The sequence below is a fragment of the Canis lupus genome, chromosome 10 (genome assembly GCF_048164855.1).
Source record: "Canis lupus baileyi chromosome 10, mCanLup2.hap1, whole genome shotgun sequence".
Classification (NCBI taxonomy): domain Eukaryota; kingdom Metazoa; phylum Chordata; class Mammalia; order Carnivora; family Canidae; genus Canis; species Canis lupus.
The window spans coordinates 72,553,865-72,580,953 of record NC_132847.1 but is presented as its reverse complement, the minus strand read 5'-3'; the positions used below and the strand labels follow the sequence as shown (position 1 = coordinate 72,580,953).

Sequence of the window (27,089 nt, the reverse complement as noted above, 5' to 3'; positions counted from 1 at the left end):
TTTCTTCACATTCTTGCCAACACCTGCTGTTTCTTGTGTTGTTGATTTTAGCCATTCTGAAAAGTGTGAGGTGACAGCTCATTGTGATTTTGATTTGCATTTCCCTGATGATGAGTGGTGTTGAGCATCTTTGCATGTGCCTGTTGGCCATCTGGATGTCTTCTTTGGAAAAATGTCTGTTCATGTCTTCTGCCTATTTTTAAATTGGATTATTCATATTTAGGTTGTTGATTTTTATACATTCTTTTATTTTTTTTTTTTGATTTTTATACATTCTTTATATATTTTGGATACTAACCCTTTATCAGATAAGTCATTTGCAAATATCTTCTCTCATTCAGCAGGTTGCCTTTTAGTTTTGTTGATTGTTTCCTTTGCTGTGCAGTTTTTCTTTTGATGTAGTCCCAGTGACTTACTTTTTCTTTTATTTCCCTTGCCTCAGGAGACATATCTAAAAAAATGTTGCTACGACCAATATCAAAGAAGTTACTACCCATGCTCTCTTCTAGGATTTTTATGATTTCAGCTCTCACATTTAGGTCTTTAACCCATTCTGAGTTTATGAAGGTGTATGGTGCATGAAAGTGGTTTCATTCTTTTGCATATAGTTGTCTAGTTTTCCCAACGTCATTTGTTGAAGAGACATTCTTTTTCCCATTGGATATTCTTTTCTCCTTCATTGAAGATTAATTGACCATATGACTGCAGGATTTATTTCTGGGTTTTCTGTTCTGTTCTATTGATCCGGGTGTCTATTTTTACCATACTGTTTCAATTACTACAGCTTTGTAATATAACTTGAAGTCTGGAATTGTGATACCTCCAGTTTTTCCTTTTTCAAGATTGCTTTGGCTATCCATAGTCATTTGTGGTTCATACAACTTTGTTTGTTCTAGTTCTGTGAAAAATGCTGTTGATATTTTGATAGGGATTACATTAAATCTGTAGATTGCTTTGGGTAGTATAGACAGTTTAACAATATTTGTTCTTCCAAACCATGAGCATGGAATGTCTTTCCATTTCTTTACATCATCTTGAATTTCTTTCATCAGTGTTTTATAGTTTTCAGAGTACAGGTCTTTCACTTCTATGGTTAAGTTTTTTTATTGTTTTTGGTGCAATTCTAAATGGGATTGTTTTCTCAATTTCACTTTCTGCTGCTTCATTATTAGTATATAGGAATGGAGCAGATTTCTGAATATTGATTTTGTATCATATGACTTTACTGAATTCATTTATCAACTCTAATCATTTTTTGGTAGAGTCTTTAGCGTTTTCTTTTCTTTTTTTTAAATTGTATTTATTTATTCATGAGACAAAAAGAGAGAGTGGCAGAGACATAGGCAGAGGGAGAAGCAGGCTGCCTGCAGGGAGCCTGATGTGGGACTTGATCCCCCTCAGGATCACGCCCTGAGCTGAAGGCAGATGCTCAACCACTGAGCCACCCAGGCATCCCTTTCGGGTTTTCTATATACAGCATCACATCCTCTGTAAATAGTAGAAGGCTTACTTCCTCCTTACCAATTTGGATGTCTTTTATTCCTTTTTGTTGTCTAATTGCTGTGAGCTATCTTTGCTATATTACTACATACATAAACTTACCATTTCCACCCAATATGTAGCCACCCTACACAGGCTTCTGTTCTTTGTCCTCAAAGAATATGTGTGTGTGTAAAATGTAATCCATATATGTATGTGTTCATGTATGTATACATGTGTGTATAGATGCATGTGTATGTGTGTACATATATGCATATGTTAAGGGGAGTATTTTATTTATTATTTATTTATTTATTTATTTATTTATTTATTTATTTATTTAAAAAAATTTTTATTGGAGTTCAATTTGCCAACATTTAGCATAACACCCAGTGCTCATCCCTCCAAGTGCCCCCCTCAGTGCCCATCACCCAGTCACCCCAACCCCCCGCCTACCTCCCCTTCCACTACCCCTTGTTTCCCAGAGTTAGGTGTCTCTCATGTTTTGTCACCCTCACTGATATTTTCACTCATTTTCTCTCCTTTCCCTTTATTCCCTTTCACTAATTTTTATATTCCCCAAATGAATGAGACCATATAATGTTTGTCCTTTTCCAATTGACTTATTTCAATCAGCATAATACTAAGGGGAGTATTTTAAAGCAATTATTCCAAAGTAGAGTCTTTTGTTTGACTTACACAAATTTTTTTATGATTTATGTATTTTAGAGAGAGAGAGTGTGTGAGCAAGCTGAGGGAGGGGCAGAGGGAGAGAGAGAGAGAATCCTGAAGCAGATTCCCTGCTGAGCGGGGTGCCTGACATGGGGCTTGATCCCAAGACCCTGAGATCATGACCTGAGCCAAGATCAAGAATTGGTGGCTTAACCAACTGTGCCACCCAGGCACCCTTGACTTACACAAGCATAAGAACAAAGTTAAGTCATTATTTCTAAATTGACTGATTGCAATCAAAATCTGAATTTTTAGCCTCTCCTAAAGAAAAGCTGACAGTCTGGTACTGCTGGTTTTTAGATCCATTTGTGGCCAGAGTTGGCTGGAGCGGGCCTGCAGCTACTCCAGTCTGTTAGAACCTGCAGTGCCAGTTCACCCTAAATTCCATTGTTCCCCAACATTGAGGCATTTTATGTGGCACAAATGCGGGTTTTTTTTTTAGAGGTGCCTTGGATTTCTTTGAATTCCTCTCTCTCCCCATACCTCCCTCTCTTTCTCTAATACAAAAAAAAAAAAAAAAAAAGTGGGCCAGGAGGCCAAGAAGCTATTCAGCTAGTCTCTCCCATTAATGTCTCATACCTGGCCTTTGTTGCATGAATGACCCCTGTTGGGGGTGGGGAGAGGGTGGGAGAGGTGGCCTGGGTGACAGGGATAGTAGCAGGGTTTTTTTGTTTGTTTGTTTCAAGTTTTAATATTTAAATATTCTTTACTAGGACAAGTCAGGCCCCAGCTAAGCATAGCATTTTATCACATTAATTTATTCCATTTTTACAACAACGAGGTGGGTTCCATTGATACTCCTTTTTTTTTTTTTTAAAGATTTTATTTATTTATTCACGAGAGACACACAGAGAGAGGCAGAGACCCAGGCAGAGGGAGAAGCAGGCTCCAGGTAGGCCTGATGTGGGACTCGATCCCAAGACTCCAGGATCACGCCCTGGGCTGAAGGCATTGCTAAAACACTGAGCCACCCGGGGATCCCCTCCATTGATATTCCTATTTACAGATGATGTCACCAAGGCCCAGAGGTATTTAGTAACTTGCACAGTCAATGGCAGGTAAGGGTGGATTCTGGATTTGAATCTGAGCCCTAAGAGCCCAATGTCTATGCACTAGGCTGACCTGTCTCTGTGTCTGATTTGTCCTTTTCTCTACTAGCTGCTGATACTATGGCACATGCAAAAATGCCCTGTTGTTGTGGGTAGACAACTGAGCACAGGGGACATGGGGTGGAGGGATTGCTCGCAGGCACCCACCTCTGTTCTCAACCTGCAGCATCAGCAGCAGGACACATCCTCATCCTACAGTTGGGAAGACAGCAGCCGTCTTTCTCTCTGTTCACCCACAGGAAGCAGTTTCGTGGTGAGTGAAGGGAGCTACCTGGACGTCTCAGACTGGCTAAACCCGGCCAAGCTGTCCCTGTATTACCAGATCAATGCCACCTCCCCATGGGTGAGGGACCTCTGCGGACAGCGGACAACAGACGCCTGCGAGCAGCTCTGCGACCCCGAAACTGGTGAGCCGTGGGGCCAGGCTGGGGTTGGAGGGAGGGAGGAGGCGAGCTGCAAGATGGCCTGCGCGTCTTCTGCCTGAAGCATCATGGTTTCCAAGCCATGGACAATGAGTTTTACCTGAAGGCCCATTATTAGTTCCATTGGTAGTTAAACTGTGTGCTGCCATCACTAGGTCAGGCAGAAAGTTCTATAAAACTACAGAATCCCAGAAGTAGAAAGGCCCACAGACAGCATCTGGTCCAGTTTCAGCAAAGCAAGGTATCTGAACATCATCAGATCCTATTCACCTCTCACTAGCTGGATGTTCTTTGCCATATTTTCTAGCTTTGCTGAGACATAATTGACATAACATTGCGAGCGTGTAAGGCGTACGCTGTGATGATGTCATGAGTGGATACACTATGAGATGATTACCACGTTAAGACTCATTAACACCCCCATCACTTCACATACCATTTTTTAATGATGATAACATTTAAGATCTATGCTCTTAGCAACAGTCAAGTGTATAACACAGCATTTTTTAAAAGATTTTATTTATTCATGATAGGCAGAGAGACAGAGTGAGGCAGAGACACAGGCAGAGGGAGGAGCAGGCTCCATGCTGGGAGCACGATGCGTGACTCGATCCCAGGTCTCCAGGATCACGCCCTGGGCCAAAGGCAGGCGCTAAACCGATGAGCCACCCAGGGATCCCCTATAACACAGCATTGTTAACAGTTCACTCTGTTGTATGTTAGGTCCCCAGGACTTACTCATCTTAAATGGGGAGATGTTGGTCACAGGGTGCAAACTAGCCAGGTGTTCTTCAGAAAGACGCTTCCTCTCTCTCAGGTACCAGAGAATGAAAATAGCATCTAACCCACGAGATTGTTGTTAGGATTCAATGAGATAATGCATGGAAAGCCCCTAGTATATTCATTTACTGAGACATCTCACAGGTGTTTATTGAATAGGCACACACTTTCCCAGGCATTCAGGATATAGCAGTGGAAAACAATAGGCATAATCTCTGCTCTAATTAAGTTTATATTCTAAGGAGATGTTTGGTCTATACCGTCTAACAAGGTAGCCACTAGCCACATGTGGCTGTTTAAATTTAAATTAAGTAGAATTAAATGAAGTCAGCAATCATTTCCCCAGGCACATTCACCATATATCCAGTGCTGTGTTGCTCCATGTGACTAATGGCTACCTCTTGGACACTCAGATGTAGAACATTACCACCCCTGCAGAAAGTTCTGTTGGACCGTGCTGCAGCAGGCAGACAGGATGATGATATATGCGCTCGGTCAGGTGATGCTGCATGCTGGGGGAGAGCACACAGCATAAGGGATGCTAAGCCGGGAGTGGGAGTGGAGCTGTTATTACACGCAATGGTCAGGGGAACCATTATTCCAATGTAGGCAAGCGTTGGCAATGGCTTGACCCACCAGGGTAAGGGGAAAAAGATGATCACATTCTAGACATGTTCAGAGGGTAGAATTAACAGGACTTGTTCCTGGATATGAAAGGTGAGAAGTGGAGAGGAGTCAAATGTGGTTCCAAATGGTTCAGTCTGAGCAGTGGGATGAAGAAGCGGGACTTCTCTTTCATTGAGTCAGAGGATGATGCTATAGGAGGGTCGGGATTGAGGTGAGGGGGATCAAGGCTACTGTTTTGGATGTAAGTTCAAGATGACTACTAAACATCAAGTAGAGACAGAAAATAGGCAGCGAGGTCCAAAAGTCAAATGCAAAGAAATTTTAGCTGTAGACAGAAATTTGGGAGTCAACAGCAGGTACATGGTATTTAATCCCAGGAGACACTGTATTATTTATAGTAAATGCTTAGAACGTGGACAGTATCTTCTTTATAGTTGTTACCTTTTTTTGGTGAGATTTTATTTATTTATTTATTTATTTATTTATTTATTTATTTATTCCTGAGAGACATGGAATGAGAGAAGCAGAGACACAGGCAGATAGAGAAGCAGGCTTCATGCAGGGAGCCCGATGTGGGACTCCATCCCGGACCCCGAGATCATGCCCTGGGCTGAAAGCAGACGCTAAACCGCTGAGCCACCCAGGCATCCCTATAGTTGTCACTTAATCAATGGTGTCTGTTCATGTCCACAAATAAGGAGATAGAAATTAGAGAGAAGGTTGTTGCCAAGGTGCCAGAGCAAGTTAGAAATGAAGCTGTTCTTGCTCCCAGTCCTGTGCTCTTCTCTACAGCGTATCTTGCTGTAGTCCCTGTAGAACTTCTTTTCTTTCTTCATTAACAAGAGTCTGGCCATCTTGCTTGGAAAACCCACTGCACGATGTCCATGGGGCAGCCCCTGCCGAGCTGCAGGCTCTCAGTAGCCCAGGTCAAGGAGATGCTCCCTCTATTCCAGTTCTCCTCCATTTCTCCTGGGGCAACAGTTCAGGGGTGAAGAGAGGGTTTCTCCAGGTTGATCCTTGAGTCTCTGCAGAGCTGGGCAAGGATTTGGTTTTCTGACCACCATCCCCTCTTATTCTTTCATTGGGAGCCTGTTTAGACATATTTTTGCAGCCTTTACATAGGCCTATTGGGGAGACTATTTGGAAAATGCAATGCAGCTCTAGTGTACCATTTGACCAGACAGCTGAATCTTCTTTCTTTTAATTAAAAGAGGCTTTAAGGCACTGTCACCCTAAGCAGTACCTCTTTATTCCCCAAACATGTGCATGCCTACACACACACACAGACACACACACACACACACGATTATCCTCACACAACAGCCAGGAGAGTCCTCGTGGAATTATGTGCCTCTGGATCTGATCCTGTACATTCTTTTTCTTTTTCCTTCCTTAAAACGCAGGCAAGATTATTGGAGAGAGGGAAGAGAAGGGATCCCCTCCCCTCTCTCCCTACACAAAGCCCCAGCTAGCAGAGCTGTGAGCGCCTGAGGGTCTGACCTTCTGGTTTCCCAGCTGATTTGGTTTCAGGTGCAAGTTCATTGTTTCTGATGATCTTTTCCTTTAGCTGCAAGCTTGAGGGCATAATTCCAAACAGGGGGTCATTCAAGGAGGAGGCATTTAGCCAGTTTTGGAAAAGATCAGCTCTCCTACCAAAATCCCCTAGAATTAAACACACACACATACACACCATAGACCTGAAAATGCTACTAGAATCCACCGGGTTGACCTTCTCAACTTTATCACTGACAATATTGATGCCAGAGAAGAAAAGTGAGAGGATCAAAGTCAACGTAGCCAGCAGATACAGAGCCAGGATTCAAACTTAGGAGCCTTTGCTCTTAACAAAGTGTTTTTCAAGCCTCTGCAGGTCTAGTGTGGATTTAAGAGTCCACATTTCTAAAAAGCTACCAGCTGTTGCTGATACTTCTGGCAAAGGACGACTCTTGGTGCACCAAGGCTCTCAACATTCTTCCTCCCAAATAGTCCTCTTGTTTTCCACACAAACAGTAGAAGTCCCAGCTGCCATCTTTGTTAATTTATCTGATAAGGTGATGCTCACATCTGCCACTTTATATTCTTTTTTAAAAAAAAAAATTTTATCTTTATCCATTCATGAGAGACACAGAGGCAGAGACACAGGCAGAGGGAGATCCTGATGCAGGGAGCCTGATGCAGGACTAGATCTCAGGACCCCAGGGTCATACCTTGAGACAAAGGCAGACACTCAACTGCTGAGCCACCCAGGTGCCCCTGCCACTTTATATTCTATCTCTGTTTGCCACACACCCGAGGCTCCAGGTACACTGGTTACCTGTCATTCCCTAAAGGCTCTGCCATCTCATGCCTACATCCCTTTAGTGGGCTGTTTTTTCCCTCTTGTAATGTCTTTCTCCCCCTTTTACTGGAAGACCAAGCGTTATTTTTTATTTCCATTCCATTCAGCCCAAAGCCCTACCAGATTGAGGAGCCCTCCTCTCTGCTCTCATGTACTCTGTACTCTCTCTGCCTCTGCACTTCTCTGTGTCATAGTCCTCATCCCCATACCCAGCCATTGTTCTTTCCTTGTCTGGGGCTGTCACCAGATCGTAAGTTTGGTTAAGGGCTAACAAAGGGAGATTCAAAGCCTGTGTCTTGCTTATCTCTATATCTTTAAAACTTAGCCTAATGCTGACATATAATTAGTGCACAGAAAATCATGAAAGGATAAAGGAAATTTATATGTTCCTTGAAACAATTTTATATACCGATTTTTAGTTTCTTTCTCCATTTTCATTTACACCAGAACTCAAATTAACTATTTCCCAGAGTCACCAGGAACCATCCAAGCTACAAGGCTCCGGCCTCATTCTCCCATTTCCCCCTTCCCCAAGAGCACTGGCCTTGCGGTCTTCACTCTGCTCATCTTCACAATAGTCCTCTCAAGCACTCCATGCAAAGTTTTACCTTATGACTAGAGTTCAGGATCCTCTGTCTACCTGAAATGTATCCCATCCTTTAATCGTCTACTTTGTAAAAATCCCATTCACTGATTACCTCTCCTTTCCTCTTGGTAGAATGGATGACTTCTTCTACAGTATCATCAGAGTTTTCTGTTGACTCAAAATCTGATTAAAACTTGAATTATTGTTTGGAAATTTGCCTACCCTGCCTAATATAAGGTCCTTAAAGCAGGAACTGTATCTAATTTACTCCTGTATCCTTTCCACACCAGTGTCCAACAAAGTGCCTTACTCTTAGAAGTCATTCAAGACATAAATATATGGGATTATGTACAGGTAAAGAGTGGAAATGGGAACATAAGATCCCTGAATATATTTTCATGGTTCTTGACTCAGACCCATTTTGAAAAATTTATTTCAATTTGTTAGATTCAATTCAAGCAAGATTTTCTTAATTCCACAACTCATAAGTCTTGTGTGTTAGGTGCTATGGGAAATCACAGACAAATTGGACAATGTTCCTGCCTTCATGGATTTCACATTTTCACAGGGATAAAAATAATATGCTCATATATAGCTATTATAAAAGACACAAAGTGGGATAAATCAAGAACAGGCATTAACAAAGTAGCTCATGCCTGGAGAAAAGGGAGAAATGTATTCTAGATGGGTATTTCAGGAGATGCATCATGGAGTGCATGACCTTTTAGCTGAACCTTGTAGAATCAGTAGGGAGTGTGAGTAGGAAGGTCCCTTTAACAGAGGGACCTTAATGATTGAAATCAGGAGGAAGAAAGTTTATAATTATTCTAGGGACCAGAAAGCAGTGTAGCTAGGCTGGCATCTAGAGAATGTGCTGCGTATGAGGTGGAGGAGGAGAACTGGGAGGAGGCAGGTGATGAAGTTGGACAGGTAAGATGAAGAGAACTCCTAGAAAGATAAAGATCTGAAGATTCTGATAACTGCTAAGTGATTTAATAAGACTATGTTGGCCACTGGAAAAGGGAAACTACCCTCCATATCTGTCCAGGTGTTTTGGGGAACCTCTAACTGTCCAAAGGAATAGCTGGGCCTCTCCTCTTTTGCTTTCCATCAAGAATTAGACTATGGGTATCGTCATGGAAAAACTAATCCCCCAACCCCTGTGCATATTCAGGCCTTAGATCTATCAAAAGTGGCTTTGCTTCCTTTCAGTAAGCTCCTCCTTCTATCGGACTGAACAAAGTCATAGAGTCCCAACATTGCTCATCATGTCTTAAAGCCTTAGTGGATGTGTCAATAAGAAGGATCATTCCTCTAAACTTAGCAAGAAGAAGGAAAAAAGTAGGGACGTAGTGCTGCTGAAGAATATATAATTGCCATGATGCATGGATAAACTTGGCCAAGTTTTCCTGGCTGTATGCCATAGCCCAGCTCGAGTGTGTTCTTCCAGGGATTTCAACAATTAGTACCACCCACAGGGCTGATTATGGAAGTGGTTACATGGTGTGCTGGAGCTGGCCTGTATGACAGCTCGTGAGACTCATGAGAGTTGGTTGTTGTCATCTCTTCCCAACTCTTTGTTTGGATATGTCATGTAAATAGCTTGAAAATTGGCCATGGTGAAGGTATGTATACCAACAAAATTGGTTAATGTTACAAGTCATGGCTTATTTTTCTTTAGAAGGTCAGTCATTGAACATTTACCTTTATTATGGTGAATGGGATGAGAACAAACCAATACAGGACCAAGGCAAGGGAAGGATTCAATGAAGGCTTAGAGAAGGCCTGAAAATGTTGCCAGAGGGTGGTGTTATGCTCCTTTCCAGAATAGGCTACCATCATGCTTCATCTCCCTGAGGACAGAAGTGAATATTCAAGAACTACCTGCTATAGTCCCATACAATGCAGTGCCAGACTATTTAAATGATCTGGCTTTGACTCTTCAGAATGTCATGGAGGGAAAATCCTATGGTGAAACAGCTTTACTAAAGTTCTGCACATGTGTGGTATCATGCTAAATTCTGTACACAAAATCTTTGACAGTATGGATTCACCCACACAAAGGAAGTAACAGCAGAACAGTAATGCATTTAGTCAGTAATTCATTCATTTCTTTATTTATTCATTCAAGTATTTAGTGAACTTGAGTAGAATTGGAATATCCTTTCGAGTCAGAGCAGGTTCAAATCTTTGCCTCTCTGTGTACTGGAAGTAGGGCTTTGGGAAAGTCGTTTAATATATTCAAGCCTTCTTTTTTTGTGTATGTAAAAAATGAGAGCAAGTCCTATTTGGCAGGGTGCTGTGAGAATGAGATGAAAAATAACATTTCAGATACACCCAGCACAGTACTTAATGTATGGTAGGCACTCAAAACATAGTGTCTAATGCTATTTTATAATCAGTTTTGCAGGCCCTAGGGGCTTCGCATAGTTAATTCAATATATTTTTCAATTAATTTAATAAATATTTCATGAGACACCTCTAATACATCATTGTGTACTGTGTTAAATTATTTAAAAAGAAAATAGGATATTGTCCCTGACCTCTAGCAGCTGATCACCTAACAGAGAAACTTACCATAACCTGGACTTCCTATCTGCTGGCCTTTCATTTAGTCCTCATGTGACTTTTAAACTAGTGCAATATAAAAAGTCCCAGGTTCTCAATCCTAGTGCCAGCTTGGCCACAGATTTGTCATTTGACCTTGAGTATGGCATACACTGTGAACTTTATGTTCATTCTCTTCCACAAAGAAATTAGTGGAAACAACTTTTACTGCAAGAAAGATCCCTAGTGATCATCTAGTCTGATCTAATGAGGCTGAAGGCCACTGAGGCTAAGCAAGTTGCCCAGTGTCGCTCAGTAAATTAGCGGCAAGATATGAATTACAACGCTGAATAATTCCTAAGATATTTCTCAGCTCAAAATTCATGTTTCTATGACCTTTTGCGCACTAATAACTTACAGTGTAAGTATGATTGAAACAATTTGTAAATGGCATTTAAAGCAGATTGAATTTTCTTTTCAAATTGATGTGAACTTCAGTCATGTTCACCATCATATTCAGTTTATTTTCATGTCTTCAGCAGCCACTTCGCATTTGCAATAAGATATGAAATGAGAATACATTGAATGTGGTTATGTCACATATATGTCTTATACTGTACTAAATATTTCTGATGTTTATAGGTTATTCTTGTTATTTACTAAGCCTTGTATTATTAAAGTTTAATGGGACACAAGGACTTTGTGAAGTTGTAAGTTCAAGAATTCAGAGATGGAGAATGTCCCTGCCTTGAGCAGACTGTAGCATGGGTGTTTCCAGGTACCAGATATGTAGGATTTAAGTAAGTTGGAGCATGGGTAAGATACACAGTTAAGTAAATTGAGATTATTCATTGAGAGCCAACTTCCTGGCAGACCAAAGAAGAGAGATTTGTGTATGAGAACATAAGTTTTATTGAAACTTGTCCTGTGCTCATCCTATTTATTGCTGTAGCTCAGTCACAGAAACAGTTCCTGCATCAATACCTCTTTTCTTGGATGGATGGATGGATGGATGGATGGATGGATGGATGGATGGATGGATGGATGATTAAATGAATAGCTGAATGAATGGATGGGAAACCACTTTTGTTGAGATATCAGGGCTTGATCAGTGGGTTGGGTGCATGGTTCTGTTGTCAGAACCATGGACAGCTCTCTAAATGTTGACAATGACATTTTGGCTAAGGGTTTTTGCTAAAGACTTTTACCTGGTACAGCTCTCTTCTGAAAGTCTCCTTCTTTGAGGTGGGTACCACTAGTCTTTTGAACTCAAAGTAAGTTCTATCCTTTATAGGTTTATAATTACTGTATCAAACCATGTTCTTATTCCAGTGGGCCTCAACTAGGGAAATCAAACTTCCATGAAGTGAGTCACTCTTATTCTCAGAATTCATAATGCTCTCTGCATCACCATTCTTTGGTTCAGAGCTTTACTAGAACCTGAATTAAACAAAATTCATCTAAACTTATTGTCAATTAATGGACCCTGTGCCTCATTATTCAAACATGTGAGATAATGAAATCAAACTTTAAAAAAATTTTTTTCCAACAAAAACATTCAAAACCAAGTGTTTTTTTTTTCTGTTTAAAGGCCACAAAATGAATGTTAACCATAAAATACCATTTATCTCATCAGATCCATTTGATGCAGGTTCATTGCCTATATATTATAGATGGGGGTGGGGGTGTTAGGCAATGGCCAGAGATAGCTTACAGTTAAGAGAGGCATGGTGGAGTTTTAGTATGATATCATGGGGTACATTAATACTGGGGTAACAATAATAACATCTACAGTTTATTATGCACTTATTGTGTACCAAGCATAATTGCTGTGGCTTTCTATAACTATCTTGAGTTTGATAGCAATATGTCTATATAGTTATTGTTGCTTCTACTTTTCATACAAGAAGCTATGTCTTAAAGCAGGTTGAATGAAATTCCCAAGGTCATATATTTACTAAGTATCACAGCTGGGATTTGGACCCAGACTGAGTAAGAAGCTACTATTTGAGAAGTCAGTGTTTGAGAAGTTTGCTTAGCATTGAAAAGAAAGAGACATTCTGGCATTCTCTCTTTGATAAGTATTTGCAGAGAATTCTCAGAGGTAGGCATGAATCCTTTGGACAAAGAATTTACAGAATAAGTTGACTTGAAAAAAAATAAAAGGACCCATCAGACTGGGGGCGAGGGAGAAATACAGCACTGAGGGATGGAACTGTGACAGCATTTATGAGTTGTAGGGAAACCATTTTATATCTCTATTCAGGAGTCTTGCTAGATTTGGTCTAGATGCGTTGTTAAATGTTATGTCGTAGAAGAGGGTTGAGGTCTTTTGAAGAAGGACAATCTGTGTCAATGATGAGGTCATAAAATTTCAGAAAGCCCACAACAGAAAGCAGCAGGAATGACTGTTCAAAAATTTGGAAGGACAAGAAGGTTAGAATGGACTGCAAAAAAGGAACTTGAAAATGTTTTCTTACAGGGAGGTTGCCAGCCTCACCAAAGTCCAAGGTAGCCTTTGCTTCTGACCTTGAAAGGAAGAGGCTATGAGAGGTCTGAAGCAACATCTGGTAAAGTTGCAAGTGGGAAGATAACTTGGGGGTATCTCTGATTATTACCTCTCGAGTGAATATGCCAAAAAGAAGGGAAGCTCTCAGCTTTTAAGATTAGCTTCATCATCAAAAATATAATTTACAGGCATTTAGAGACTACATTTAATTTTATTCAGCAAGTGTATTACAAAGGTATTTTGGTGTTTCTGTAAGTGGTGCCTGCCCTACTGTTTAAATATACCTGTAATACCTTACTGATACTGAAGTATCAATAAACAAACGTATGGAAAAGGAAGATGATGGTAAAGTTATGTTGTGAAGCATTCTACAGTGGTTAATCATGAGTCATTTCCAGCACCCATTGTGACGGGGCCTTTGCAGGTGCTGTTCCCTCTGCATGCGACAGTCTACTCTCCACCCACCCTCTCTCCTTATGAGCCTTATTCTTCCCTTTCTTTCCTCCTTCTCCTCACCCTTCATGTTTCAGCTTAAATGTCTCATCCACAAGGAGGTTTTTGCTGACCTTCTAGACTCAGTTATTCCCAATGAGTAGCAACATTATACTACTTTATTTTTCCTTCAGAGTAAATAATAGTAATAATAATAATAATAATAATAATAATAATGCCCATTGTACAGGCTATGTGTCAGGGTCTCTTCACAGGGCTTCACATATATTATTTAATCCCCTCAATAGCCCTAGAAGGTAGATACAATCATATTTTAACTGAAGCAAGACACGGTTAGATACATGTGCCAATATTTCATTTACCACTAAGAAAAAATCCATTAAGATCTTAACAACACACAAGCCCTCATTTCAAGAGTATGAAAATGTGGAAAGCCATGTGTCTTAGAATTGGTGTAATATGCTGCTATGACCATTTTACAGATGAGGAAATCAAATCATGTGAGTTAATAGATTTTCCCAAAGTCACATATTTAGGAAGTGGTAGAGTCTAGTTTGGAATACTAGAAGTTGGGGTTCAGAGCATATCCTCTTAACCACTAATCTGTGTTATCTGGGCACAACTTCTTTTTTTTAAATAAATTTATTTTTTATTGGTGTTCAATTTGCCAACATACAGAATAACACCCAGTGCTCATCCCGTCAAGTGGGCACAACTTCTAATTATATGTTCAATTCCTAGCTCTCCAAGAGACCACGTGCTATATAAAGGTGAAGATTGCACCTGTGGTATATGTCATTTAACCCCAAACCCAGCAAATTGTCCAGTACACTGTTGATGTTTAATCATGAATGATGGAATGAGTGAATGAAAGAACAACATTGGATTTGGAGACAAAGTCCATGAGCTTCACTACTAGATTTTCAATTTTGACTGATAGTATGACCTTTGACATGTCACTTTGTTCTCTGGGCCTCAGTTTCTCTGTGTATAATATAAGAGGAAATTAGAGTTGACCCATGAACAACACAGGCTTGGACCGTGCAGGTCTGCTTACATGCAAATTTTTTTCGAGAAACACAGTATGATACTGATGTACAGATGTACTTTCTCTTTTTTATGATTTTCTTAATAACATTTTCTTTTCTCTAGTCTACTTTATTGTAATAATACAAGATATAATACATACAACATACAGAATATGTGTTCATTGATTATTTAGGTTGTCAGTAAGGCTTCCCAGTCAACAGTAGGCTATTAGTAATTAAATTTTGGAGAGTCAAAAATTATACACGGATTTTCAATTGTGCCTAGGGCCTGGCACCCCATCCCTCATGTTGTTCAAGGATCAGCTGTACATTAGATTTTCTCTGAGTGCTCTCCAACTTTGAATGCATATTGCAAATATGCATTGAAAGTCAGTGCTCTACCCAGCATTAAACCAGATAAAATGTACTTAGCACTTAGCACAGTGCATGGTACACAAAGCTCAAGCTCAATGAACACTAAGTATTGTTATAGCTATGGTCAAAACATGAATTGCATGAAATGAGAATCATAGGATTAAAAAAAAAAAAAAAAGACAGTTACCGTGAGCCTTAGAAGTCAGGTCAGATTTCCTGGGGGCCGGGGGGACTAGAGTTGGATCATGAAGCAAAACAATGTTGTGATTGAGCTACTGTGTCCAATTGGCTGCCTCCTACCCATATGTGGCTATTTAATTAATTCACATCGCATTTCAAGTGTTCAATAGCTACATGTGGCTAGTGGTTGCCATATTGGAGAGTATAGATGTAGAACATTTCCAATACAGCAAGTTCACTGGGACAGCGCTGTGACACAGGGTAAAGAGTAGAACTACATTTCACACATATGTTGCTTCTTTCAAATTATTTCTTGAGTAGCAGTGCTGTGCTAGGTGCTATGCTGTGCCCTGATGGAGCTTAGTCTAGTTTAGGGGTCCACAGACTACAGCCCACAGCACAACTGCTGTTTTTCATTAATAAAGTTGTATTGAAATACAGCCATACCCATTAGTTTACATATTGCCTATGAGTCTTTACTACCATAACATGGTTGAGAAGTCATGACTGTGGCTTGCAAAAGCTAATATATTTACCAACTGGGCCTTCACAGGAAAAAATTGCCAATCTGTTGTTGGTCTAGTAAATTGATTTTGACATCTGAGTTAAAGAAGTGGTTTTGGTATTCATTCATTTATGTATTTGTTCATTTAATATTCAACTGGTATTTATTTCTCAATTATCTAATTCAAGCTGGATCTCAGGTGCTGACAAGAATGAACAGAATAGATAAAAATTGTGGCCATCATAGAGGTCATACCCTAGTGGGGGCAGGAGACAAACAGATAATTAGAGTATATGTAATAACAAATAAATTATATCCTATGTTAGAAGATGATTTTTTTTATAAAGAAGCTGCGGGAAGAGTGGGCTGTGAATGAGAAGGAGAGGGGTGGTTGCAAATTTAAGTAGGGTGTTCAAGGCGGGCATGACCAGGGAGGTGTGGGAGCAAAGCATACTTTGTGGATATCTAGGGAAAGCAGAGTGCAGGCGGAGGGAATGGCCGAGACAAAGGCTCTGAGAGAAGGCTGTGCCTCGAATATTTGAGGAAGATCACATAGGAGAATGTTCATGAGCTTCATTGGACACTAGGTGAGTATTAGGAGCTGGGATCAGCAGGGGACCAGAAGGCCAGAGCCTTGCAGGACATTGTAAGAACATTAGCTTTCATCCTGAGCTCAGTAAGAAGCCAGAGGAGCGTTCTGACCTGAGGACTGATGTCACCTAACTTAATTTTAAAAGGATCACTGTGGCCACTCCATTGAGAAAAATCTATAGGGAACAGGCAAGAGTGGTAGCAGGGGACGCTATGTAGGAGACTGATTGGATTATCCAGGTTAGAAGCGATGGTGGCTTGGGCCAGGGTGGTCACGGTGGTGCAGAAAGAAGTTATTGGAATCAAGATACTGCATTTCATTCATTGCAATGATTCACTGAACACAAATTATATGTTGGGCATTGTGCCCAGTGTTGGGGAGAATCAACAAAAGAAGCTGCCATCTCTGTCCCTTGGTGTTTTCTAACAAACTGGTTCCATACTTTTGACATCAGAAAGGAGGGATACAAAACTATGTCCCCCACATGTGTATGAGATCCAGGACCAGTTTTCACACTGTCTCTGAAGATCCGGGAGAGGATGACACTGTCTTAGTCACTTGGGCTGTTATAACAAAATATCTAGTGGCTTGAACAACAGAACCTTATTTCTCACAGCCCAGGAGACTGGTAAGTCTAACATCAAGATACCACTGAATTGGTTCCTGGTGAGAGTTACCTTTCTGCTTGTGGAAGACCAACTTCTTGACTTTTCTCTGTGTCCTCACGTGACCTTTCTGCAGTGTGTGTGGAGAAAGTACGAGATCTACCTCCTTGTTTCTTATAATCCCATCACAAGGGCCCGCTTCATGACCTCATCTCACCCTGATTATTTCCGAAGGGCTCCACCTCCAAATACCATCATGTTGGGTGTTAGGGGCTCCAACATATGAATTTGGGGAGACACAAACATTTGGACAATAACAGACACCCATGACCTAGGATGACAGGAGAAGTGAACCAGTGACATGAACATGCACTACAAGTGGAGCTCACTACAGTGAGCACTGTGCCAAGCAGGGCTGGGACTCAGGGAGGCATGAGGGAGGAGGCTTGGGCACAAAATCTCAGGGGGTGCTTATCTGAGGGTGTCAACCCTTCATTGCACAGCCCTGAGCGCCCCTTAATCTTGGGAGGGAAAAGTATTAACTCATGACAGTGGCCTCTCTAACCTTTCCCCTGAGAAGCCTTTGAAGATTCTGCTGTAGGACCCAGCTAGAGGTGCAAAGAGCAAAGAGGTCCAGGCTGGGAAGAACCATGCAGACCCTCCAGTCTAACACCTTTCTACAGCTGATGAGGCTGGGGCTCATAGAGCATCAGGGACTTTGTTCAAGTCATTCAGGAAGTTCGTGGTAGAGTAGAGGTCTCCTGACCACCATGCTCAAGCTTGCTTTCTCCATCCCTTGAGAACAACTTCAGCAATCAGATTATTTTATCCCTGGTATGTAGGCCCCCGGCTGGGCCAATGCCTTCAGAAATCTTTTACAACATTTGAAGGTGGTGGTATCAGCTTCTGGCAGTGTTTTTTCAGGTTTGTCTCCAGGCTTATGATCCAATCCACCCATTCATGCAAATAAGTGTTTCTGTGCAGGACATCTGGGGCATGGCGAGTTCCTCGTCAGCTTCATTAACGTCTTTCTTTCACAAACATTGACTGAGACTCAAGGCTGAGTCAGTCACCAGGAAGAGAAGCAGATGAGACACTGCCACCACCTCCATTTGCTCAAAATCAAGCTGCCCCCAGTGTGGGCTGTTTTGTTTTTGGAGAGGCAGTCAGAGGAAAAGGGGAAAAAAATGGAAGCACTGAAGTCAGGCAGACCTGGGTTAAAATCTTGGCTCTGCCTGAAACTATCGGGGCAGTTGTGAGCAAATTGCTTAATTTTCCCCAAGCTTCAATTTCCTGCTCTCTTTTATCAAAGGAAAAGGTATTCACCTTTACTAGGTTATTGTGATGATTGTAATCAGTACAAAGTACCTGCTACATAATATGGCAAATATATGTGTTCAACAAATGAGAATTATTGAATCAGGGGCAAAAAGAACCCCCAGTGCTGACAACGCTTAACCCACAAGTCTTAATCATGGTGGAATGGAAGGCGTGCTGACAGATTTCTGAGCAGAAGTGGCCTCCACAAAACTGGTTAAAACACATCGTTCCACAATAGCACTAGCCTTTTCTGGTTGCTTGATGGGAGCCAGCCCATTACACCACACTGCCCTTTCTCTTCTCCTACACTGAGGGCAGCTTCCACTTCGATGCAGGTGATGAAGGGGAAGGTCTCTGAGAAGTGTGTGTGTGTGTGTGTGTGTGTGTGTGTGTTGTTCCAGTCTTTTGGTTATTTTTTGTTAAATGGTCTTTTTAATTAAAATTCAATAGATGAGTTTCTACCAGACAACAGGGGTCAGGAGGTGTATGGATTTGATGCTGATCACACCGAGGCTGTCCCTCAGGACAGGGCATCCAGGAATTCAGGATGCTTCACACAAGTCAGGCGAGGTCAGTGGCTCACCCTGTACAGTATGAAGGGTCTGCTACAACCTTTCAAAAGGCCCGAAATGGACTTAATAGCAAAGCCTGACTCCCTGGTGAAGCCTGGTACAGGCCACGTAGACACATGTTGCTTAATTTTAATGATTCATAAAGATTCTCCATCATATACCAGTAAATGTACCATAAAAATATTTTGTGAAAAAATGTGTGTCTTAGTATAATGGGAACCTGTGCTGTTCTGTAATTAAATCATTGTCAGAATGTGGGGGCTTTTTGGGGTAGGGGGAGAGGGGCAGAGACTGGGGCTGGGATTGAGGAGTTGGCCTAGGGGAAGGGGTGGCTGAAGGGTAGACCCTGAGGAAGGGTAAGGAAGGGATAGAGGGGCGGGGCCTGGAGAGGGGTGGAGCCTGGGGAAAGGTAAAGGGGCGGGGCCTGGAGAGGGGTAAGGGGGTGGAGCCTTGGGATAGGTAAAGGGGTGGGGCCTGGAAAGTGATAAAGGGGCGGGGCCTGGAGATGGGTGGAGCCTGGGAAGAGGTAAAGGGGTAAGATCTGGGGAGGGGTAAGGGGGTGGGAAATGGGAAGGGATAAGGGGTGGAGCCTGGGGAGTCGTAAAGGGGTGGGATCTGGAGAGGGTTAAAGGGGTAAAGGGGTGGGATCTAGGGAGGGGTAAAGGGGTGGGATCTGGGGAGGGGTAAGGGGGTGGATCCCATTAGGGGCAGAAGGGTAAGAGGGCGAGGTCTGGGGATGGATAAGGGAGAGGGCCTGGGGCAGCGGGTGAGGCAGGGGCTCAGGTGTGTGTGCCTGTGTGAGAATGGGACTAAGAGCGAATAGATGGGAAGTGACGGGAAAGGAGGGGAATGCAGAAAACTCCAGATAAAGAGGAAGAAAAGTAGGGGGAGTGGAATTACCGGGATGTGACTGTGTTCTCTGCTCTAGGCACCTTTACTTACCTTATCTTATGTAATCATTACATTAACCCTCGAAGTAGGCAGACTGCCCTTGTTTCGTCTCTTTTGTGGACAAAGTGGGTCTGGGGACTTACCTTGCGCCTGTCTGACTTACCCTCAAGTTCCTTTCACTGTTGAGGGCTACAGAGGAACCAGGCTTACAGGAGGGTGCGCAGTGAGGAAGGAAGAGGTGCACAATGAGAGAACGGCACACACAGAAAACACAGAGACCAAAGAGGGAAACTGAGGCAGGAGCAAACGCACAAAGACTGAAACACAGAAAGGGTGACGGAGAAGAGAAGAGAGAACTGTTGCCCAGAAGAGAGCCCAGAAGGAGGGGGAGAGGAAGACCATGAATATGGATATAATCAGAAATGAGATTAGCAAAGTGGAACTTAGCTGGGTTCAGCTGAACATACACATTATGTAAAATGGTATCATATTCCAGATGGAAGTGCTGCAGATGACAGTTCTCCAGTTTCCCAGGGAAGCTATAGCTGTGACCCTGCCCATCTGCCTCGAGCTGAGGCTGAGGTCACTCTGAGGAAGAGCCCCCTCTGAACAGAGTGCAGATGCCACATGCTGCCCACCGGTTCTCTTTGTTTTCCCCCAAGTCCTCACCAGCAGGAGACAAAGGCTCCATCCTTGGGGTGTCCGGACCCCCTTACTTCAGGGCGTGGATGGCTGGCTCAGAACACATCCCTGTGTGTGGCCCATTGTACTCCGTGCACATCTGGAAAATCATCATTCTTTCTCGCTTTAATTTTATAAATGAGATTTGATTTTTAAGCTCGCAAAGATAGCTGGTGCTTGAAGAAAGAACCATCAGTGCATCTCTTTTGTAGAGTGAAGAACTCTTTTGCAAAATGAATAATTACCCTCTGCTTAATCTATTTTGTATATTTCACTTTGCCGGTTCAGGTTTTGTGCAAGTGGGGGAACAACTGCATTATTAATCATCCTGTGTCCTGAACAGAATAGTGTATATTTTATCCTTACCGCATCCTTGTGAATAGGACAGGACAGAACTTATGTTCCCCGTCTTCCGGGTAAGAAAGATGAGGCTCAGAGAGATGGAGGATCTTGAGCGAGGCCACCCATCAGCTAGTGGAGAAGCAGAGCCCCAGGGGCCCCTCTCGTCTACATCCTGGCACACTCCGGTGGAGGCGCGGTAGGCGGCCCGGGCCCGGTAGAGCCACCACCGTGGGTCATTTTGAGTGACGTGCAGGATCGTGCTGAGCCATCTTACCTGGGACAGGGTGAGGAGAGCTCTGGCTCCAGAGGCGAGCAGAATGGGATTCGAATCCTGATCCTGTTTCTTTCTTTCTGTGCAAACTGGAGGCCAGTTGTTTAACCCCCCGGGGGCTTCAGTTTCCTCATCTGTAAAATCAGGATGTTAGCCCCTGCTTCACAGAGTGGCTGGGTGGACAAAAGGTGAGAAAGTAGATCAAACATGGCATGCTTAATGAGATCCGTAAGCCGCCCTTAGCCTTTTCTTCCCTTTTGCCAAATTACAGCCAAGGGGTCCGAGTGGGAGCCACGGGCAGGAAAGAACATGAAGGCAGCCAATTTCCCTGTAATGATCATCGTAAAAGCAGGCTGTGCTATGGAGCCCATATGGGGACAGAGCATTCTGGACGCTGTTCAGTGACGGGGGCAGGCCTCATCAACCTTGTGGAACTGAGGGGATAGGGTCTTGGCCAGAGACAGGAAACTGTGCAAAGTCACGGAGCCTCTGGGTGAAAAACGCAGAGCTCAAACCCTGTCCTCGCCCCAGTACCTGGAGTACCTTCTCTGCTTTGAACATCCTCTCTCCATGCACGATGCTTGGATCCAGCGTCTGGACAGGACTCTCTTTGTAGAGGGGATATGGGGGTTTCCAGGAGTTTCCGGACACCTGCAGAATAAGGTGCCTGCTGTGCCCTCTGGCTCTGCTGATTGGAGAAGCAAAAGGGCCCCTATTTCTCACTGTGCTATGACCTTCCTCTGCTCCCACCCTTTCCTCTGCCTGGCAAGTTCCTCTACCCCCGTGGGAGAGAGGCAGGACTCTAGCCTGGGGCCAGGGCCCTGTCTCTGGATTGCAGTCCTGGCCTTGGCACTCTTCAGTTTGTGACATCACGCCACAACCCCTCAGGGCCTCAGTCTCTTCATCTGTACCATGGAGTTGAAACTAGAACCTGCCTGTAGGCTTGTTGTGAGGGCCACATGCGCTACATTACAGTGTCCCCTCTTGTGATTATCCCTCCTCTTCACTGGCACCTCTGGGACCTTGGGGCTGAGTCCGATGCCCTTTCCCGTGACCCTGCAGCTCTCTGCACACGCCCCCCTCCCCAGCCCCAATCACACCTTGTGGCAGCGTGTATTTTCTTCTCAGTGGTACCTGAGTGTCAGCTGCTGGTGGTAGAGAATCGGATGGATTCGTCTTGCGACACGATCCCGCCGGTGCTGGGTGCAGAGGAAGGACACTACTGAGGAATGGTCAGAAGTAAGATCTGACAGAACATGGAAGACTCCTAACTCTGGGAAATGAACTAGGGGTGATGGAAGGGGAAGAGGGCAGGGGGTGGGGAGGACTGGGTGGCGGGCACTGAGGGGGGCACTTGATGGGATGAGCACCGGGTGTTATTCTGTATGTATTCTGTATTTTTATTGGTAAAATAAAAAATAAAAATAAAATAAAATTTTATTAATAAAATAAATAAAAATAAAAATAAAAAATAAATTTATTAGTTTAAAAAAAAAAAGATATGGGCCAGAGATGAGGCAGGAGCCATGTGGGGAGGGGAAAGGGAAGAAAGAACCAACCTCTGCAGCAGGAAGCCCGGTCAGGGGCTGCGGCCCTGAGGGGCTGGGGGAGGAAGCCAGAGAGGAAGTAGGGCCCGGTGGAGGGGGAGCCCGGTGACCCCAGCAGCAATGACAGCAACTCACACTTACCTGAGGCCATCTGCATGCACCTCTGGTGACATGGTAATTGGGTTGTTGTTGTTTGGTTTTATTTTAAGAGAGGGAGTGCATGCGGGGAGGAAGAGGGAAGGGCAGAGGGAGAGAGGATCCAGGTGGATCCACGCTGAGCGCAGAGCCTGATGTGGGGCTCGGTCTCATGACCTTGAGATCATGACCTGAGCTGAAATCAGGAGTCAGAGGCTTAACCCACTGCGCCACTCAGGCACCCCATGATCTTGTGTAATATGTTCCTGCCAGTCCTTGTGACAGTTTTAAAAATTGGGGTTAAAATGTCCATTTCCTGGACACCTGGGTGGCTCGGTGGTGAGCATCTGCCTTTGGCTCAGGTCATGATCCCAGGGTTCTGGGATCAAGTCCACATTGGGCTCCCCGCAGGGAGCCTGCTTCTCCCTCTGCCTGTGTCTCTGACTCTCTCCATGTGTCTCTCATGAATAAATAAATAAAACGTTAAAAAAAAAAAAGATGTGTGTTTCCTGATGAGGAAACTGAGGCCCAGAGTAGTGCAGCAGCCAGTGGAGGCCACTAGGTCTGTGCGAAGCAAGCGGAGGCTTCAGCCCCCCCCCCCCCATGGCCTTAATTCCCGTGGGGCTGCTGATTTCCCTCGCCGCGTGTGTTCCCCTTGCCCAGCCCTTCAGGGCCCCCCTTCAGGTGACTTGGGGCGGCGGGGGCAGTGGGGGAGGGCAAGGCCCGCTCGGGCGCCCGTGTGAGGAGTGCTGCGACCCTCCTGGTGCCTGGGACCGGCTGCCTCTGGTTTGATCCCGCGGCTGGTGAGGTTGCCTCAGCCCCTCCGTCCTCACTCTGCCGTAATTTTAATGGATCTCTTCCCCTCGTGCTCTCCTCCTAGACATGATGTGTAGACAGTTGTGCACAGGGCCTGCTCAGGGACAGCCGCGGCCAGGGCACGGGGCCCGCCCTGGGCAAGACCCTGAGGTGGGCGCTCAGGCAGGGCCTGCCACCGGCCCTCAGCGCCCAGGCCATTCCCCACGGCTGAGTCCATGCCTGTAGCCCCCGGTGGCCTTGATGAAGGACTCTGATCTCCATCAGGCCTGACCGCCAGCCTGGGCCACCAGGACCCTTTGGCCTCTGTTGTCTTTTTGTTTTTGTTTTCTTCTTCTTCCTCTTGGCCTCAGAGGCATGAGGGTGAATGGTGTTGAGGGGCCGGCAGCCATCACGGGGATGTCCAGATGTGTCTCAGGTGCTTCTGGAAGAACAAGGAGGAAACGTGTCACTGCAACAGTGTAAGGAACAAAGGGACAGCAGAGGCACCCTTGCGAGGTTGCTTGGATGTCATCCAGACCAACCTTCTCAGGGCACAGATAGGGAGACTGAGTCCCAGGGAGGAAGGAGCCCTGCCCTGGGTCGCACAGCACAGTTGACTGAGCAGACTTCTAGAGAAGTCTTCCTCACTTTCTGAAGATCCCGGTCCTTCCTCTTGTTACTTGGCTGCCCTCAGGCCTTCCTGCCTCCCCCCTCCGTCCCTAGGGAAACACTGACTTCAAGAGACAAGACCTGCGTGTGTTAAAAGAAGAATCAAGGACTGGGATTTGAACAGGGCTTGGAAGGGTGTTTGGGGATCTCTGTGTATTAGCCGCTCATCTTCCTGCACAGGAAGACGGCAGCCTAGAAAAGCAGAAAGATTTGCTCAAGGTTGCAGAGGAGTCATCGTTGTGAAATACATTCCCTGAGGATGCTGCTTGCATTCAGAACTGCCCAGATGAGCTCATGCCTTTACTAAATACCATTTTGCCGCTTAATTTTCTCTTCGCCTCCTACTCGCTCTCAACCTCTGGTCTCTCCTCTGCTGAACATCTCTCTCTCCGAGTCTCAGGTTCTGTTCTTCTCAGGGAGTGGGATCAGGACAGACCTGCTGCAAAAAGCAGACCCGGGTCTGCAGGTGGGTCCCAGATGGCCCTGTTATGATCAGTGAACCCAAGAGGAGGTTAGGGCAAGAAAGGTGCAAACAAGGGAGGGAGAGCCATTGAGAAGGCTGGGACAGTTGGCTGGGGCCTAGTCATGAAGGGCTTTGGATGTTAGACTCTGTCCTGAGAGCAGCAGGGAGCCACTGAGAATTTGGGGAATGAGCCATGGGTGTAGCTGCTCTTTGAAAAGATAACTGGCTATCACTCAGATTGATGGAAGGACACGGAAAGCTTACCACCAGTGATGAAACTTTTTCAGCAGTGTTTTTCCAACAGTGTTGAGGGCCTTCCCTGGGCCACTGATAGTAGGAAAGATGGGAAGCGATGGGTCTGAGTGACAACAAAGATGTAGAATCAGTGGCATTGAGGTGCCATTTGGATGTTGAGGGTGAAAAAATGGAGTCAGGTCAGAATTTTCTAGGGTTTCCATTTTAGGAAGAAAGTGGGACCATTATTCATAGAAGGGGGGAATGCACATTGGAGGTGCATCAGCCTTTGTTACACCAAGTCTGCATAACAAACAACCACAATGTTTTATTGTCAACAACTAGAAGCATTTTCCCCTTTGTTATGCAGTTGGATGGACCAGTCTAGCCAGGACTCAGTTGCACTTGTCTCTCAGCTCTGGCTGCATCCAGTTCTGTTCCACATCCCCTGCATCCTCCTTGGACCAGCCACTTCTTAGAGCATGGTTTTCTCATGGCAAGAGAACAAGCCCAGCCAAACAGCACATTTCAAACCTTGGTTCACATCACGCCTGCGATCATCCCATTGGTCAAAGCAGGTAACACACTAAGCCCGCAGACACAGGCTGGGGAAGAAATCTCACTCTTCCCACAGTCAGCCATGGCAAGGTTGTGTGTGCATCCTCCTGTAGGAAGTGAGGACACCAGTCATTCATTCTACCACAGGGCACATTTTCCTTCACCGCAGTCTCCTATGCTCACGCCATTTTCCACAGTCTCTTAAAGCACAGCCTCAGAGAACCATCACATAGCTTGGCAAGTCTCAGAAAGAGACTGGGCTTGGATATCCAGAACCCTGGGCAACCTACCCACCCTCTCCAGGCCTCAGCTTCATAGATACTTACAGTGGAACCAATAACATCATCCTTCCAGTATCATCATATGTACCAAAAGTCATTTGAGTAAGATCAGAACATAGTAGATGCCCAATTAGAAGGTACTGTGCTTCCCCTGTGGGTTATCCCTGCTAGCAGGAACTCAACCTCCATTACATAGGTATTATGGATTTACTGTAATCCACACATAAAATATTTACATTTGAACAGGGGCTCTTTGAAAGAGTGATTTTAATCTTTAGTTATAGTCAGATTTTAGAAATCAGCCCGATGCTAATTTTGGTGTGGGTGAACTGGAGATTCCTCTTCTTCCAAATGCTTATCATCTAGCAACTGATAATCGTCACATTATGGGTGGTTGTCCTTAGCTCCTGTCCTGGTGGTCATGTCTGCTGTTATGATGTTTGTGATTATGTGAAGGAGCATGAGATTTGAAGAGTCTGTGACCTTGAATGAATGACTAGTTTGCATCTAAGCTTTTGTTTCAGACTAGTAGTCCCTTCCGCCTGGTACTGGTCATGAGTATGACCTCTGAGATGACATGCAGTGACATATGGCAAGTGTCTTCACCACTCCTGCCACAGAGCAGGCTCCCAGTGAGGTCATGCTCAGCCCATACCTCTCCTACCATGCTCCTGGCCCTGAGCTGGGCTCCAGTGACACAGAAATAGACATGAAGAAGCCCAAGGTGGCCCACTCAGAGTCAGAACAAGAAAGGATGCCATACACACTTACTGCTATGAGGGCACAGGGAGATTTTTTTCCAAGCTACAGTGACAAGAAGAATAGGAAAATGAACAGCAGCCAGTGTCCCTGGCCTGCGATGATAAGTGATGACTGAGTCGGAAGCAAGTGAAAATGGAATCGTAAGAGGATGACAAGGTGGGAGGTGGGGAGCTGGACAGCAGGCAGACTTGGGAAGAAGGATTTGCACTTATCTAGCTGTTGTGGGCAGGTGATGAGCTTCTCTGAGCTGTGGGGGACGGGGAGGTGGGGGGGCGGGGGGTGGCAGCCTCTGGCTGATGCTCTCCTCCATGCCCGTGTGTCCTTCAGTAGGAGGAGCAAAGACAAAGGTGACAAGTGTTGCCGGTTCTGGGAATATGGTGACCAGCTTCGGAGATTATTTCATTCAGGTTGCCCCAAATTTACAGATAAAGAAACTGAGATCCCCTTGACTTTGCAGAGGGCCTACCTTGAAATTGCAACCATCCTTCATCTACAAAGCACTTTTTCTTTCCACTAAAACAATTAATGAAATTGGCCCCACCTCTCCAGGAGCAATAATTACAAAAACTCAAACATCCATGATGCTTTCAGCAAGAAGAAATGTGCCAAAGCCTCTACTGCAGACTTTTCAAAGACATCACAGATCTTTCTAGCAGATAGGTGATATCAGCGCTGTTACAGATTAGAAAACAGGTGCAGAG

General features: G+C 44.3%; 1 protein-coding gene across 4 annotated transcripts in view; it reads left to right on the top strand.

The window, feature by feature from the left end:
- The window catches only part of ASTN2 (astrotactin 2), an 851,085-nt gene that overhangs the window by 369,758 nt on the left and 454,238 nt on the right, over positions 1-27,089 (top strand). For all 4 annotated transcript variants that reach the window (XM_072842536.1, XM_072842535.1, XM_072842534.1 and 1 more), the window contains one exon: positions 3,560-3,727. In XM_072842536.1, coding sequence (XP_072698637.1) covers positions 3,560-3,727 — 168 coding nt within the window. The remainder of the gene's footprint in view (positions 1-3,559; positions 3,728-27,089) is intronic.